General features: G+C 43.5%; 1 protein-coding gene across 2 annotated transcripts in view; it reads left to right on the top strand.

The window, feature by feature from the left end:
* LOC307035614 (NLR family CARD domain-containing protein 3-like) overlaps positions 1-12,715 on the top strand; it is a 98,883-nt gene that overhangs the window by 25,255 nt on the left and 60,913 nt on the right. For both annotated transcript variants that reach the window (XR_013807149.1, XM_079675177.1), the window contains exons 4-5: positions 12,246-12,324; positions 12,464-12,689. Coding sequence is in view for 1 of the 2 variants with exons in the window: in XM_079675177.1 (XP_079531303.1) it covers positions 12,246-12,324; positions 12,464-12,689 (305 nt within the window). In the remaining variant the exon portion in view is untranslated. The remainder of the gene's footprint in view (positions 1-12,245; positions 12,325-12,463; positions 12,690-12,715) is intronic.

Raw genomic sequence — 12,715 nt, forward strand, 5'->3', positions numbered from 1 at the left:
GTGTCAGTGAGGAACCAGAGTAAAGACTTCAGAACAGGAGTGATGTGATCCACTTTCTTAGTGTCAGAGAGGAACCAGAGTAAAGACTTCAGAGCAGGAGTGATGTGATCAACTTTCTTAGTGTCAGAGAGGAACCAGAGTAAAGACTTCAGAGCAGGAGTGATGTGATCCACTTTCTTAGTGTTAGTGAGGAACCAGAGTAAAGACTTCAGAACAGGAGTGATGTGATCCTCTTTCTTAGTGTCAGAGAGGAACCAGAGTAAAGACTTCAGAACAGGAGTGATCCACTTTCTTAGTGTCAGTGAGGAACCAGAGTAAAGACTTCAGAACAGGAGTGATGTGATCCACTTTCTTAGTGTCAGTGAGGAACCAGAGTAAAGACTTCAGAACAGGAGTGATGTGATCCACTTTCTTAGTGTTAGTGAGGAACCAGAGTAAAGACTTCAGAACAGGAGTGATGTGATCCACTTTCTTAGTGTCAGAGAGGAACCAGAGTAAAGACTTCAGAACAGGAGTGATGTGATCCACTTTCTTAGTGTCAGAGAGGAACCAGAGTAAAGACTTCAGAGCAGGAGTGATGTGATCCACTTTCTTAGTGTCAGAGAGGAACCAGAGTAAAGACTTCAGAACAGGAGTGATCCACTTTCTTAGTGTCAGAGAGGAACCAGAGTAAAGACTTCAGAACAGGAGTGATGTGATCCACTTTCTTAGTGTTAGTGAGGAACCAGAGTAAAGACTTCATAACAGGACTGATGTGATCCACTTTCTTAGTGTCAGTGAGGAACCAGAGTAAAGACTTCAGAACAGGACTGATGTGATCCACTTTCTTAGTGTCAGTGAGGAACCAGAGTAAAGACTTCAGAACAGGAGTGATGTGATCCACTTTCTTAGTGTCAGTGAGGAACCAGAGTAAAGACTTCAGAACAGGACTGATGTGATCCACTTTCTTAGTGTCAGAGAGGAACCAGTGTAAAGACTTCAGAACAGGAGTGATGTGATCCACTTTCTTAGTGTTAGAGAGGAACCAGAGTAAAGACTTCAGAGCAGGAGTGATGTGATCCACTTTCTTAGTGTCAGAGAGGAACCAGAGTAAAGACTTCAGAACAGGAGTGATGTGATCCACTTTCTTAGTGTCAGTGAGGAACCAGAGTAAAGACTTCAGAACAGGAGTGATGTGATCCACTTTCTTAGTGTCAGTGAGGAACCAGAGTAAAGACTTCAGAACAGGAGTGATCCACTTTCTTAGTGTTAGTGAGGAACCAGAGTAAAGACTTCAGAACAGGAGTGATGTGATCCACTTTCTTAGTGTTAGTGAGGAACCAGAGTAAAGACTTCAGAACAGGAGTGATGTGATCCTCTTTCTTAGTGTCAGTGAGGAACCAGAGTAAAGACTTCAGAACAGGAGTGATGTGATCCACTCTCTTAGTGTTAGAGAGGAACCAGAGTAAAGACTTCAGAACAGGAGTGATGTGATCCACTTTCTTAGTGTTAGTGAGGAACCAGAGTAAAGACTTCAGAACAGGAGTGATGTGATCCACTTTCTTAGTGTTAGTGAGGAACCAGAGTAAAGACTTCAGAACAGGAGTGATGTGATCCACTTTCTTAGTGTTAGTGAGGAACCAGAGTAAAGACTTCAGAACAGGAGTGATGTGATCCTCTTTCTTAGTGTCAGAGAGGAACCAGAGTAAAGACTTCAGAACAGGAGTGATGTGATCCTCTTTCTTAGTGTCAGTGAGGAACCAGAGTAAAGACTTCAGAGCAGGAGTGATGTGATCCACTTTCTTAGTGTTAGTGAGGAACCAGAGTAAAGACTTCAGAACAGGAGTGATGTGATCCACTTTCTTAGTGTCAGTGAGGAACCAGAGTAAAGACTTCAGAACAGGAGTGATGTGATCCACTTTCTTAGTGTCAGTGAGGAACCAGAGTAAAGACTTCAGAACAGGAGTGATGTGATCCTCTTTCTTAGTGTTAGTGAGGAACCAGTGTAAAGACTTCAGAACAGGAGTGATCCACTTTCTTAGTGTTAGTGAGGAACCAGAGTAAAGACTTCAGAGCAGGAGTGATGTGATCCACTTTCTTAGTGTTAGTGAGGAACCAGTGTAAAGACTTCAGAACAGGAGTGATCCACTTTCTTAGTGTTAGTGAGGAACCAGAGTAAAGACTTCAGAGCAGGAGTGATCCACTTTCTTAGTGTCAGTGAGGAACCAGAGTAAAGACTTCAGAACAGGAGTGATCCACTTTCTTAGTGTCAGTGAGGAACCAGAGTAAAGACTTCAGAACAGGAGTGATGTGATCCACTTTCTTAGTGTTAGTGAGGAACCAGAGTAAAGACTTCAGAACAGGAGTGATGTGATCCACTTTCTTAGTGTCAGTGAGGAACCAGAGTAAAGACTTCAGAACAGGAGTGATGTGATCCACTTTCTTAGTGTCAGTGAGGAACCAGAGTAAAGACTTCAGAACAGGAGTGATGTGATCCTCTTTCTTAGTGTCAGTGAGGAACCAGAGTAAAGACTTCAGAACAGGAGTGATGTGATCCACTTTCTTAGTGTTAGAGAGGAACCAGAGTAAAGACTTCAGAACAGGAGTGATGTGATCCACTCTCTTAGTGTTAGAGAGGAACCAGAGTAAAGACTTCAGAACAGGAGTGATGTGATCCACTTTCTTAGTGTTAGTGAGGAACCAGAGTAAAGACTTCAGAACAGGAGTGATGTGATCCACTTTCTTAGTGTCAGTGAGGAACCAGTGTAAAGACTTCAGAACAGGACTGATCCACTTTCTTAGTGTCAGTGAGGAACCAGTGTAAAGACTTCAGAACAGGAGTGATGTGATCCACTTTCTTAGTGTCAGTGAGGAACCAGTGTAAAGACTTCAGAACAGGAGTGATGTGATACACTTTCTTAGTGTCAGTGAGGAACCAGAGTAAAGACTTCAGAACAGGAGTGATGTGATACACTTTCTTAGTGTCAGTGAGGAACCAGAGTAAAGACTTCAGAACAGGAGTGATGTGATCCACTTTCTTAGTGTTAGTGAGGAACCAGAGTAAAGACTTCAGAACAGGAGTGATGTGATCCACTTTCTTAGTGTCAGTGAGGAACCAGTGTAAAGACTTCAGAACAGGAGTGATGTGATCCACTTTCTTAGTGTCAGTGAGGAACCAGTGTAAAGACTTCAGAACAGGAGTGATGTGATCCACTTTCTTAGTGTTAGTGAGGAACCAGAGTAAAGACTTCAGAACAGGAGTGATGTGATCCACTTTCTTAGTGTCAGTGAGGAACCAGTGTAAAGACTTCAGAACAGGAGTGATGTGATCCACTTTCTTAGTGTCAGTGAGGAACCAGTGTAAAGACTTCAGAGCAGGAGTGATGTGATCCACTCTCTTAGTGTCAGTGAGGAACCAGAGTAAAGACTTCAGAGCAGGAGTGATGTGATCCTCTTTCTTAGTGTCAGTGAGGAACCAGAGTAAAGACTTCAGAGCAGGAGTGATGTGATCCTCTTTCTTAGTGTCAGTGAGGAACCAGAGTAAAGACTTCAGAACAGGAGTGATGTGATCCACTCTCTTAGTGTTAGAGAGGAACCAGAGTAAAGACTTCAGAACAGGAGTGATGTGATCCACTTTCTTAGTGTTAGTGAGGAACCAGAGTAAAGACTTCAGAACAGGAGTGATGTGATCCACTTTCTTAGTGTTAGTGAGGAACCAGAGTAAAGAGTTCAGAACAGGAGTGATGTGATCCTCTTTCTTAGTGTCAGAGAGGAACCAGAGTAAAGACTTCAGAACAGGAGTGATGTGATCCTCTTTCTTAGTGTCAGTGAGGAACCAGAGTAAAGACTTCAGAGCAGGACTGATCCACTTTCTTAGTGTCAGTGAGGAACCAGAGTAAAGACTTCAGAACAGGACTGATCCACTTTCTTAGTGTCAGTGAGGACTCACGCAGCGGTGTTCTGAATCAGCTGCAGCTTTCTAATAGATGTTTTAGTGAGACCTGTGAAGACACCATTACAGTAGTCCAGTCTACTGAAGATAAAAGCATGGACACATTTTTCCAGATCCTGCTGTGACTTTAGTCTTTTAATCCTAGATATGTTCTTTAGGTGATAGTAAGCTGATTTAGTAACTGTTTTAATGTGACTGTTGAAACTCAGGTCAGAGTCCATGACTACACCTAGATTTCTGGCTCTCTCTGTTGTTTTGAACATTGCAGACTGAAGCTCAGCGCTAAATTTTAAACGTTCTGCCTTGGCTCCAAAAACCATTACCTCAGTTTTATCTTTGTTTAATTGGAGAAAGTTGTGACACATCCAGTCATTGATTTGTTCAATGCACTTACTCAGTGTTTGAATTGGAGCATAGTCATCCGCATAGCTATGGTAACTTATTTTGTTGTTCTTCATTATCTGAGCCAGTGGTAGCATGTAGACGTTAAAGAGAAGAGGCCCCAAGATGGAGCCTTGAGGAGCTCCACATGTCATATTTGTCAACTCAGATGTGTATTTACCTATAGAAACAAAGTTGTTTCTGTCCTTTAAGTAGGATTCAAACCAATGTAGAACTGTTTCTGAAAGTCCCACCCAGTTTTCTAGTCGGTCTAGTAATATGTTGTGGTCAACAGTGTCAAACGCAGCACTGAGATCTAATAATACTAACACTGAAGTTCTGCCACTGTCTGTGTTTAAGTGGATGTCATTGAAGACCTTTACAAGAGCAGTCTCAGTGCTGTGGTTTGGACGAAAGCCTGACTGGAACACATCCAAACAGTTATTTAAATGCAAGAAATTACTCAACTGTTGAAAAACAACTTTTTCAATGATTTTACCTAGAAATGGCAGGTTTGATAAGGGCCTGTAATTGTTCATTACTGAAGCGTCTAGATTATTCTTAAGTAACCTCCGGCTCGAAGGAAGAAGCTTGAATTCTGAGTGCAGAGGGTGGGAGTCACCGTCTAATATGGAGCTGGATAACCGCTGTCACTGCCTGAGGTACAGGGTCTCCAGGTTTAGCTGTGGCTCACCAATCAGTCTGCTGGACCACTTTACGATCTGACTCAGAGAGTTTCTGCTCTTTAAAGTCAGGTTACCATGACATTAGTGAGAAAGACAGAATTGACTGGATCAAAGCACGATAAAACATAATCTTCATGGTTTTGTCAATGTTAAAATAGGACAATTTCCAAAGACAGTACAAACGCTGGTGCCCCCTTTTGCACACAGCTTCACAGTTTGGATCAGAGCTCCATTTTGAGTCAATAATTGTCCCCAGATATTTGTATGATTGCACAAATTCTACTTTCTGATTCTGGATTGTTAAGACTTCATGTATGTGGGGATGTCTTCTCAAATCAATGATCATCTCCTTGGTTTTGCTTGTGTTCAGTTGGAGATAGGACTCCTCACACCACCTGACAAAGTCGTCAATGACAGGGCCGTGGCTGGTCTCATTGTCCTGGAGCCTACTAACAATTACAGAGTCATCTGCATACTTTAAAATAGTCCTATTTTCCCACCTGCTTTGACACATATTAGTGTAAAGTATAAATAATAGTGGTGAAAGCACACGTCCTTGTGGGGAGCCAGTGGAGGAGCTGACTTGATCAGATAAGGTCCCATTCACCCTCACTCTTTGTGTCCTATTGGTTCAAAAAATCAAGAATCCAGCCCATAAGATTCTTGCTTATTTCAAATTGTTCTAAAAGTCTGCCAATTAGAATATGAGCTTGAATTGTGTTAAAAGCAGAGGAAAAATCAACAAATAAAAGTCTAGCATGAGATCCATTTCCCTCCAAGTGTTTAAAAAGTAAGTCAGATAAGGTGACCGTGGCGTCCTCCACTCCTCTGTGAGGCCTGTAAGCAAACTGCATGGGATCGAGTGCATGCTCAGTCTTCCTTAAGATTTCTGCTCTGACTAGTTTCTCCAATGTCTTCATTAGAATTGATGTAAGTGCAACTGGTCTAAAATCATTAAGAGTTTTGGGGCCTCTGGATTTGGGAACAGGGACTACCACAGCATCCTTCCAAACCTTTGGCACATGCTGTGTCTGTAAAGACATATTCAAAATGTAGTGGAACACAGGGCTAAGTTCTTTTGCACAAAGTTTAAGTCAACGACCGCAGATGTTGTCAGGTCCATGACTCTTATTTTACTAAATGGAAGGCCTTTTCCACTTCCCTCTGATCTATGTTAAAATGCTTATTGTCTTCAAGTTTAAGCTTCAGTTCAGATATATTATTACTGAAATCAAATTTGTTAAATCTAGAAAAAAAGTAATTTAGGGCATTTGCAAACTCAACATCTGAATTAAAGCCATCCAGAGTCACATGGCAGCTATTCTTTGTTTCCCGGAGGCCTGTTATGGTTTTCATGCTACTCCAGACTGAGCCAAGGTTGTTTGCAGCCATTTTGTTTTGTAGTTCAGATTTAAAATTCTGTTTAGCTTTCAGAATTTCTATTTTAAGTTCCCTATCAGCATCATGCAGATCAGAGGCACTTCCCTGTTTAAAAGCTTGTTTCTTTTTCTGAATGCTGGACTTAACCGCCTTGGTCACCCATGGTTTGTTATTAGGGTATATTTTAACTTGCTTACACGGAATAACCATGTCTTTACAAAAGGCTGTATATGAGCATGTTACATCAACAAGTTCATCCAAGTCGGCACCACAAGACTCTTTGAACATATCCCAATCAGTGCAGTCATAACATTCCTGCAAACAGGCTACAGATTCTTCTGCCCAGACATTTATGTCCTTTGTCAAAGTTTTCTCTCGCTTCAAAACTGTTTTTTATATGGGCAGTAAATGCACACAGTTATGATCAGCAGAGCCCAGTGGGGGTAATGGGACTGACTTATAGGCTTCCTTACTGACCCATAACACAGGTCTAATGTTTTATCCCGCCTGGTTGGACAGGAGACATATTGATAAAAGTTAGTGAGTGTCTTTTTAAGGGTCACATGGTTAAAATCCCCAAGTATAAAGTTTGGTGCGTCAGGTGAAGTTGACTGCAGTTATTTCACCAAATCAAAGATAGTGCTGGAGGCAGAGGTGGCATTTGCCCTGGGATGGATGTACACTATTGTTATAGAAACTTGGGGAAACTCACGGGGCAGGTAGAAGGGACGCAATCAAACAGATAAAAGTTCAACATCTGGGGTGCAAATGAGTTCTCTGACAGTCACAGAGCTACAGTACTGTTTGTTTACGTACAAACATACTCTGCCCCCTTGAGTTTTTCCTGTCACTTCCGCCTTTCGATCCAAAACCGTCAATAAACAGATCGTTGTCCTGGTTACAGTCTGTGAGCCATGTCTCAGTGAAGGCCAAAACACAGCAGTCCCTGAAATTCTTCTGAAACCGAACATTACCCTGAAGCTCTTCAACCTTGTTCCTCAGCGATTGAACGTTCCCCAGGATCATCGAGGGCAGAGGAATCCGAGGGAGCCGCTGCCTTCTCATGCGTAATCTTACGCTACCTCGTTTACCCCGCTTCCTCCTCTGGTGCCCCGTTGCACCACAGGTTTCATTTGGATTCCTCCGAATAATGTCCGGTAACTGTAACGTGGTATCTATCACTCGAGCCAGACTTGCCATGTTCAGTTGCAGCAGCACATCTCTGGTGTACTGTGTCCTCTCCCGGATGACAGCCCCATTGACATCACCTGCTAAACATTGAAGGAATACGATCCACAGAATCACAGAATAAAGAATGTCCATTTTGACTAGCGGCGCAGGGAGCATTCAATCATACAGACGCTTTATCGAATAGGTCGGTGGCGCATTAAAAACCTTTAAAACAAACACAAAACAAACAAAATGGAGGACACCAAACTTTTCCCTGCCGGTCGCAGCGTGCGCATGCGCCCAGTGTAGATGGCCACTAACTAACAGGCCCTGTGTATCGCTCACTGATTGGACTCATTGGAATCAAGGGGTAAGACGCAAGGAAAATACGCAAGTGAAGGACGCAAGGATTGAGGTTAAGAATAGTGAGATGCAGCCTAAAAGCCATTTGAGTTAGTTGGTGTCTGTGTTAAGCTTTTCCGTGTAACCTTCATGAAATCCTGGTTATTAGCGACTTCGATGGGCGTTAACCTGTTAACCTTTTTTTCACGAAACTGTGTCTCAGGGCTTATTAACATTTAACAACCTAGTAATGTGTCATACCCACTTAACGGGAAGAAACTCAGCTAACTAACAATACGAACCATTTTTACCGTAACAAAACACAAGTCTCACAAGAAGCTTCTAAATGAGCCCTGAGCGAAAGAATGCTAACGCACTTAGCACAGAACTCACGGTAGAAAAAAGTATACTTATCGGATCTGCACAATCAAGACATTAGCTAGCAAGCTGAGATTCCACAGATTCTAGGGGTATAAGTATCATCACTGAGCGATCAAAACTCGCGGCATGGGAAGCGAACCCAGACAACACACAACGTAGCTTTACGGAGCAAAATCGGGAAATATGTCTTACCTTTTTCTGTTTCTGATCAATAGTTGTGTTCAATGGCATTAAAACGATAAAAACGCTGCTGAAGGTTAATCCAATGTGTCTGTGTCACTTTGAAAGGATTACGGATAATCCATCTTCATATTTATGTCAATAACGGAGATTTAATATATAGCTGCTACGAGAGTGTATGACAGCTTCCGGTTTTGGGCATTCTGGCTACGCATCACTCTATTCACCAATGGTAATCTTTAGATTGATTTTAGGAACTTCCCTCTCGATTCTATTGGCTCTAACGGTTAAAAAGAGATGTCAATCATCAAAATCGACCGAGGGGGGCCAGAGATATGGAAAATGCACCCAAATGACCCCAGAAGTGTTTTTTTTTCTAAACCTCTCTAAAAAGGTCAAATGTCACTTGATTTGCATCAATCTTGATACAGGGTACTTATTATATGTTATAGTTTGGATTCCTAAAGCTTTTAGTCTACCATCCCATCATTCAAGGGTGGTTTTCACTATAAGTAATGGTTTATTTTTGGACGGACACTATAATTTACATGTTTTTACTATGTTCAATCTGAAATTACTTTACAATAAAAAACATCTATATTGATTCTGACTCTTCTACATCCAACTCACAGGTTTATCATTACTTTGAGAACAAAGATGATTAATTTACTCCTTTTAGAAGATATGGTCATTTGTTCTGGGAATGTCATTTTCGAGCCTGAGACCTGAAAGCAGGCTCAGGGGTTAACAGGTTAAGTGAACTGCAGTTAGCATCCTGGACATGAACTCAGTGACGTTCTCCACTAAAGAGATGTGTTTACGTTAGCTTCACACTGCTGGCTGTAGGGCAGCTGAAGAGACGCGAGGCACTTTGGAGATAAACTTCACGTCTTTAGGATTTACTCTGAACATCTTCCAGAGTCCTTCACAGAGAGAGCAGTCCACCGGCTGATAGAGGAGACTCAGAGAGTCTGGAAGGTTCATCTGTTGGGAAACACAGAGCGATTTATACCATTACATTGAAAAGAGTGACTTTAGATTCAACATATTTTCATCAGTTTTTCTCCAGCGGTTCAATGTATGGGCGGTGGTGGCAAAGTCCGTAGGGACTTGGCTTGGGAACCAGAGAGTCACCGGTTCAAGACCCCAAAAGACCAAGTGCTACCCAGGTGTCCCTGAGCAAGGCAGCGTTCCCTACACTGCTCCCTGGGCCCGTACATATGGCAGCCCACTGCTCCTAACACTAGGATGGATCAAATGCAGAATGTACATTTCCCCTCTGTGGGACGATGAAGAGCTCCTTCTTCTTCTCTTGATGCATCTGTTTCTGTTTCAGGGTCCAGCAGCAGAGACCAGACTCTCCCAGCTGTCTGTCCCTCAAGAGCGACCGGTCGAAGAAAGCCATCATAGACTTTAAAGGACGACCTCCATCTGCTGATCAGAAGTAAGCTGTAACTCATAGTAACGAGTAGCTGAACGCTTCTGCCCATTCATTTTGAATGGGGTGATGGCACGCTTCGCCGAACTGCATTGCGATGCTCGCTAGAAAAGTTGAGCAATGTTCAACTTTTGAAGCTTCGGCGGAAGCGTCAGCCAATCGAATCATCTGCCAGTACAAGCTCTAGCCCAGGGGTGGCCAACCCGCGGCTCTTTGCCCAGTTTCATGCAGCTCTTCAGTTCATATGGAATTGTATGTGTGAGTGTGGGGGAGAGACACAGACTCCTGACAGTTAAACCTGATACTTAGTAGGTCTGTTAAGGATTGAATGCTGATCATTCTGACGTACTTTCGTCCCGGCTCTCCCTACGTTTGTGTGTGGTGTCAGGTGTCAGTATGAGAGGATGACAGCGTGTCTAATTTTGATGTGGCCCAAGAGCCAATCACAATAATACCTGCGATGCAGTGAACCAATCACCTTTGAGGGGGGGAAAACCTATCGTTGATTAAACACTATCTGACCATGAACTGAGTTTGATCCTAAAATGGCAGGGAAGAAATGCTAAGCGAAAATATGAAGACGAACATAGGACGTTTTTAGTCGAGTGGGAGAGTTCATGTTTTTTTTTTTTTTATCGAACGCAAATGCAAGCCATTTTGCCAGACCCATTTCAAGGCTTCACATCTTCAGCGCCATTTCACCTTCCCAAAAGTTACGGAACTTCGCAAGCAGAAGATAAACACCTTGAAAAGTCAGGCAGAAAAGCAGACACAGTTTTTAAAAAAAATAACGGAGCACTTTTAAAGTGAGATAAAAAACCTTTTCGATTTTGTTTACTGAGAGTTTGTGTGTGAGTGCACACAATGATCATTGTTATGTTGTTATGTTAACTGGCCTCTGAATACTGGTACTGTCTGTCTGTCTGTCTGTCTGTCTGTCTGTCTGTCTGTCTGTCTGTCTGTCTGTCTGTCTGTCTGTCTGTCTGTCTGTCTGTCTGTCTGTGTGTGTGTGTGTGTGTGTGTGTGTGTGTGTGTGTGTGTGTGTGTGTGTGTGTGTGTGTGTGTGTGTGTGTGTGTGTGTGTGTGTGTGTGTGTGTGTGTGTGTGTGTGTGTGTGTGTGTGTGTGTGTGTGTGTGTGTGTGTGTGTGTGTAGGAGGAAGAAGAAGAAAGTAAAGGAGCACAGAGAAAGGCTGAGAACAAAAGAGAGAAGGAAGGGGGGGTGCACGCGTGACTGTGAAAACAAAACCGTGTGCTTTTGTGTCCGGGGCGGGAGATTCATGTGATTGGTTGTTGGTCGAGTTTCACCCCCCCCCCCCCCCCCCCCCCCGCCGGGAAGCTTAAACGCACGCCGCTGTGTGGACGGGCCGTAAGAGTCCGGTTATGATAGAATAAAACCAGTTTGTATAAAGTCTCATCCGACCCCTTCTCTTGTCCAAAGTTGTAGTGACCACGATATCCATTAGTTTTGTGTCCTTTGTTTGTGATTCACTCGCGGGGCTGACCGACGAATAGACGCTTGTAGTTTGAGAGAAACAATATAAATGTCCAGATGCGATTGAAAAGTAAGATAGTTTATTCCAAAAAAGGCAAAAATAAATAAACGTTTTTAAACAAACTATTTGTCCTATAAACTGATACTTCAATGTTAAAGGCAGAAGAACCAAGCTGTGACACTCCCAACCAGCCAGGTCTAAGAACTGTTTGCTCCAGTCAGCCACACCAGTAGGCTGCAGCACCTCTCCTTTTATGCTGCAGCATCTCCACCTGCAGAGTAACGCACTCAAATTAAATAATAAATAATATACACCACAGAATCTCAGGTTATACTCTAAAAAGATAAGATAATATAATCTAAGGAAAAGGCTCCTACCAAAGTGTTTAGTTGTGAACGTCCACACTGGGAGGGGCAGTGAAACTCCATCTGAAAACTCAGGCTGTTCAGAAGCTGTTCCACCATCTCTCAAACACTTCTGATGGAGGAGACTGAGCCTTCATCAAAGTCACAACCAGCTCTACTGCCAGGTGAACCCTGACCCCTGCTGTGTGGCTGGAGGTGGAGCTGGGGGGGTAACGGGGGCTGGTGTAAGAACTGTCCCTAGGTCTGTCCTCTTCCTGATGAACAGCTGTTAGCCAGCTGCAGAGTCCAGTCTCTATCCACACAGCCACGTTCCAGGAAGACCAGAATGAAGGATGGACAGAATCCTCTTCAACAGTAGCTGGAAATAAATATTCCTGTAGTGCAAAGTTCCCGCTGACGCACAGGACCACCAGCCTGTTTCCCTGTCCTCCTTTACCCTGAGTGTGTCTCTGTGTGGACAGACATCATGTGAGCTAATGCTTCATGGTTCCTCCACAGAGGGGACCAGGAGAGCTGGGAGGTTCCCGGTGGTCAGTCTGCCCAGCAGCATCAGACACAGCTGGACTCCATATTCACGGTGAGTACATGTACTACAGATACTTGACCTCTCTTCTGTTCACAGTCATCTCCATGCTGCACTTTCAGAGAGTCAGTCTGTCCGGATCTGATGTTTGGATCCATGGTTTATAGTTTGTGTCCTTCATGTGATGTTCCAGCTGCTGGAGGACCACATCGTCACCTTTGTGAAGAGCGAGCTGAAGAAGTTCCAGAAGGCCCTGAGTTCAGATTACCCAGAAGGCTTAGAGGGTCAGAGTGAGGATGAGGAGCTGTTGGAGGCTGAGGATGAAGAGCAGAGGAGGAGCAGAGAGGCCTTCCTGAACATCTCACTGAACTTCCTGAGGAGCATGAAGCAGGAGGAGCTGGCTGAGCGTCTGCAGAGCAGTAAGAGGGTTTCTATAGAGAGTTAA

The sequence above is a fragment of the Notothenia rossii genome (genome assembly GCF_949606895.1).
Source record: "Notothenia rossii genome assembly, chromosome: 4".
NCBI classification, from domain to species: Eukaryota; Metazoa; Chordata; class Actinopteri; order Perciformes; family Nototheniidae; genus Notothenia; species Notothenia rossii.